The following is a 4,985-nucleotide window of genomic DNA, read 5'->3' on the forward strand; positions in this document are numbered from 1 at the left end:
CTTCCCACATCGCCATAAGTCCCGCATCGGGCTCCCTGCTCGGCAGGGAGTCTGCTTCTCCCTCTGACCCTCCTCCCCTCTCATGCTGTTTCTCTCTCTCTGTCAAATAAATAAATAAACAAAATCTTTAAAAAAAAAAAGAAAAAGGAAGTGGGGGAAATCAGAAGCAGTGATGGCTCAGCGGTGCTGACAGCGCTGGCCTGGGTGGAGTTCTAACCGAGGTCAGGGGAAAGAAAGCCCCTGGCGGGAACCCTTTGGGGAGTGGCCGTGCCATCAGCGGGTGAAGGCAGAAAACAAAACGTGCAACGCTTTGACTTGTTTTTGAGCTGCCCAGAGGCTTTCTTTCACACTGATTGCCTAACACCTTTCCCTGCAGTCTTAACATCCATCCTGTCAAGATACAACACCTTAAAAAAAAAGAAAAAGCAAGCATTGGATTGCTGCTGCTTTGGGAGTTTTTTTAGGAGGTTCCCTCTGCTTTCCCTTCTCGTCCTCCCTTCCCCCCTTCCTCCCCTCTCCAGCCAGACTTCTGACTTGGAGCTGCGCCCCTCTTGGCATCCAGGCTGGGCACCCCCCCCCCCGCCCCCAGATGCCCTCACAGCAGGAGCCGTCACCCCTCCGGACCCTCCAAGGGACGCCCAAGAGTGGCCAGCCTTCCCTTCCTTCCTAGGTAAGTGGGAATGAGCAGCACTGGGAGTTGGGGCAGGTTTAGCAAAGGAGGGCAGAGGCTGAGTCAGAGGGAGGGTATGTGTGCTGGGAAGGGGTGAGCCCATGTGTGGGCCTAGGTGTGTGTTCTCAGACCAGTCACTAGCCCCTGTCTCACTTGGACAGTGCTGGTAGGCCCCCAGCACAAAGCACACACGGGTTCTGGAAAGGGCAAAAGCTGTCACCCCAAAGAGTCCCTTTTCAGCTTTGTTTTCCCAGGAGTGGGGTCAGTTAGATGGAGTTAAGAGGAAGAAAGAGGAAGGAAGCTGGGGCTCCTGTGTGGCTCAGTCAGTTAAGCTTCTGCCTTTGGATCAGGTCATGATCTCAGGGTCCTGGGATAGAGCTGCATGGGCTCCCTGCTCAGCGGGGGAATCTGCTTCTCCCTCTCCCTCTACCCCCCTCTCCCCTCTGCTCACTCTCTGTCTCTCAAACAAATAAATAAAATCTTAAAAAAAAAAAAAAGAAAAGGAGGAAAGAAGCTGCTCGTGATGTCGATAAAGAAGGAGGATGCCCATGGATCAGAAGCACCTGTAGCCATCCTGGACCACACACCAGCTCACCAGTCTCCACTTGGTCTTTTGCCCCAGGAACTCACAAACATTGGGTTATTTCCCTTCCCTCCCTCTTCCCACCCCCTGGCTCCCCACTTTCCCACTTCCCAAATTCTGCCCTATTGCCCACTGGAACCAGGGCTGTGTAAGTCCCACAGAGAGTGGTGGAACGTACCTTTGGACCAGTCTTTTCCATGAAGCCTTGTTTGAGGTACTTCCTGGTGATGAGGGGCACGAGCTGGGGGAAGAGAGACATAACACTGACCCCCCGACTCACATGCCAAGGGTTCAACGTCCCCACTGAACTTGGCTCCCCAACATAGGGGAAGTTTGGAATGGGGAAGGATGTGTGCTCATGGTTCACAGGGTTATATTTGGAATGTGGTATTGGATGCAATATTAACATTTCAACAGTCAGACGACAGCATCTCAGATGTTTGCAGAGCTCACCAGCAGAGCCCAATTGTGGCTTAAGGAGTTAGTCTAAGGATCCCTTCAGCAACCCCTGGAGGTAGACAGAGGCAAGGCTCTGAGGAAACCCTCCTGGTGTCAGGGGGCATATTCTGAGCGTCTACGTGTGTCAAGCTCTGGGTGCAGTTCTCACCCACCCTGTGAGGTGGACATTATTATCTTCATTGGGCCCAGGAAAGGGGAAAAGGGGAAGTGAAGTCTGGGAAGTCGAAAGGAAGAAAACTGTGAGCCGAAAATGAAAATATAAACTCAACCACTCTCCTGTCCCCAAAATACATTCTATAGGCCTTAATTCCTTCATTTGGAAGGAAGACTCCTAAACTGTGCAAGAATCTGAACCTGAGCCAGGGCCATGCTAGTCTCGGCCTAGGGAAGCAACCAGAAGAAGGAAGATCACATGGATGGAGCGCTGCTCACTGTGTCCTAGAAGCCATGGCTCACTTGAGTCTCACAGCAGCTCTGGAAAGGAGGTGTTGTCCCCACAGTGACAGATGAGCGAACCAAGGCTCAGAGCAGTGAGGTGACGTGCCCCAGGTAACACATCAGCTTCTCTGACTTCGGAGGCCACCCCTTTCTTAGTCTGGGATCCCCCCGCAACTGGAACTCCCCAGGTGTCTAGCCTCTGGATCCCTAAGCTTGAGCCAGGTCCAGGTGGCTGCCCAGAACCTCAGGCCATCCCTAGCCACAGGCGGAGGAAAGGCAGCAGAGAGACGAGGGTGGGGAGGAGACCCCCGGGGGATGAATGGAGGCAAGAGGACACTGAGGAGTTGGCCCAAGACCAATGTCCTCTGCAGAGGTCAGCAAAGTTGGAGAGCTAGCCCGGATGACTAAGGCTGGGAGTCTGTCCTGTGACCCCTCCAGTCAGCACTCCGCACGCACAGCGCCCTGCCCGCGGAGCATGCATTTCTTCATGCTGGGTGCTGACTTGGCAGACCTGGAGGGTCCTGACACAGGCCTGGCTGCAGTCGTTCCCAGAGGGTTGCCATCTCCGTGCACTGCCAGATCTTGAGTGGACGCCTGTTCCCAAAACTTAGCTCCCTGCAAACGTTGGAATTAAGGAGCATTTAGGCTTTCAAGGAGGGTCTAACGGTTTGGAATAAGAAAGTCCTGGGATGAATAGGGTGTCTCTGCCCCCATCATTTACAAAATCCTCCTAGAGCAGGGCGGAAAGCAGACCATAGCACCTCAGAGCTGGAAGGGACCCTGAAGATGACCCAATCACCATCTTACAGATGTGGAAACAGATGCTCCGGAAAGTGATGAGACCCGCAGCGGTCAGTGAGTTAGCGACAGAGCATCATGAGAGCCCGAGCCTCCTGGCTCAAGGCAGCAGCCTCTGCCCCACACACCTGAGAGATGTAGATGGGTGCCCCGCAAGTCTGAGGACAACCATAATGAAGTTCTCAGGATCACCATTACCTTGGCCACAGAAGGCAGACTGCTCCTGTTAGAATTGTAATGGAGAAGATCCCATTGCCTTCCCGAGACCAGAACACAAAAGGGCAAAGGGAGGACATCAGAGTGGGAAGAGCACCCTCGAGTATTCACTTGACCTTCTGGGGACTCAGTTTCTCATCAGTAAAATGGGAATAATCACTCCACCTAACTGTCTGCTACAAGGGATTACTAGGTAACAGGGAATACAAGATAAAATGGGCTCAAAAGCACTTTGTAAGCAGTACATTAGGGATCATCTGCACATTTCAGTGGGAAAAGGGGTCAGAAAAAGATACTCCCCCCAAAAAAAGAGATGCCCAAATCCTGCGCCCTTGACACTGGGGATGGTGGCTATGCATCCCAAAGGGGACAGTCTGACCTATATTTTGGAGATTGCCTTGCCATGTGTGAGGCCATAATCCCCTGAAGAAAGCCTTTGGTTTCCCTCTGAGGTATCCAACCTCAAATCTCAAGGGCTTGTCCACAAACAAAGCTGGTCTGGCCTCTGAGTACTTTTGAGGTCAGCAGACAAGGAGAGGGGATGGCAGGGAGGAGACTCAGAAGTTGGGGTCCATGGAGCACCTGGGTGGCTCAGTCGGTTCAGCATCTGATTCTTGGTTTCTGCTCAGGTCATGGTTTCAGGGTCATGAATGAGATCAAGCCCGGCAGCATCAGGCTCCGCACTCAGCGGGGAGTCTGCTTCTCTCTCCCTCTGCCCCTCCCTCTGCTCATGCTCTCTCTCTCTCTCAAATAAATAAATAAAATCTTAAAAAAGAAGAAGAAGAAGTTGGGGTCCACGTTTAGCTCACCTCAGACTCTGGGAGCTCCGGAAAGGCTGTTTTTAGGTATTGCAGACGGGCAGCACGGAGGGCATTGAACCAGTCCACTATCTCCTGTGGAGAAAAATGAGAACAAACAGACAGCCTGTGAGATGGAGTAGTGGGGGAGCTGAGTTTGGTGGCAGGAAGCTAGCTGGGTCTTCAGGTTCAGCACATGCACACACGCCCCCACCCAGTTCTGCTCAGGGGCCTGTGCACTGATCACAGGTATCTGGGAGGATGATGCCAGAGCAGGTGGGAAGCCACTGACAGATGTCCAGAGCCATGGGGAAAAGACCAAGGTGAACTGCACTAGAGTTAGGTAATGGCCTTGGGCCTTGCTTGGCCCTCTCCAAAGTGTGTAAGAATCACCTGAGCATCTCTTTAAAATGCAGATTTGGATCCAGTGGGTTTGAGGTAGAGGGGGCCTAAGATCCTGCATTCCTAACAAGCTCTCTGGTGATGAGATGCTGGTCAGTGGGACACAACTGGAGGAGCAAGGATCCTCAGATGTCAAAGACTGGCTCTCAAGCGCAGGCAGGTGCACCTGCGGATTCTCCTCCAATGCGGATGCTCATCACCTGGAGTGCAACTTGGCCCAAAGCTGGCTTGGACTGGCTTGTGTCATTCTTGGGGGAGTGCATCCTCAGCAGTGTGGGCCACCATTATCCCTGGTGAACCACTTGTCTAGCTGGCTCTGCCTTGGCTCTGCTGCTCTGCAATGGGTCCTCCCACAGCAGCCGGAGTGATTTTTTTTTTCCCCAGAGTGATTTTCTTTTTTTATTTATTTTTATTTTTTTAATTTATTTTTTTATTATTTACTTGTCAAAAAAAGACAGGGGGAGCAGCAGGCAGAGGGAGAAGCAGGCTCCCCCCTGAGCAAGGAGCCCGATGCGGGGCTCGATCCCAGGACCCCGGGATCATGACCTGAGCCGAAAGCAGCCGCTTAACTGACTGAGCCACCCAGGCGCCCCACAGGGTGATTTTTTAATTGAAAATCTAA

The 4,985-nt window shown here is 52.6% G+C and overlaps 1 protein-coding gene across 2 annotated transcripts in view; it reads right to left on the minus strand.

The window, feature by feature from the left end:
• ADAP2 (ArfGAP with dual PH domains 2) overlaps positions 1 to 4,985 on the minus strand; it is a 30,141-nt gene that overhangs the window by 3,101 nt on the left and 22,055 nt on the right. Inside the window, exons 7-9 of one of the 2 annotated variants that reach the window (XM_032429071.1) lie at positions 3,974 to 4,057; positions 2,662 to 2,765; positions 1,432 to 1,494 (exon numbers count right to left, since the gene is read on the minus strand). In XM_032429071.1, the coding sequence (XP_032284962.1) occupies positions 1,432 to 1,494; positions 2,662 to 2,765; positions 3,974 to 4,057 (251 nt within the window). The remainder of the gene's footprint in view (positions 1 to 1,431; positions 1,495 to 2,661; positions 2,766 to 3,973; positions 4,058 to 4,985) is intronic. The other variant, XM_032429072.1, reaches the window with a different exon arrangement.

This window comes from Phoca vitulina, unplaced genomic scaffold, assembly GCF_004348235.1.
Source record: "Phoca vitulina isolate PV1807 unplaced genomic scaffold, GSC_HSeal_1.0 scaffold40, whole genome shotgun sequence".
In the NCBI taxonomy this organism is placed as follows: domain Eukaryota; kingdom Metazoa; phylum Chordata; class Mammalia; order Carnivora; family Phocidae; genus Phoca; species Phoca vitulina.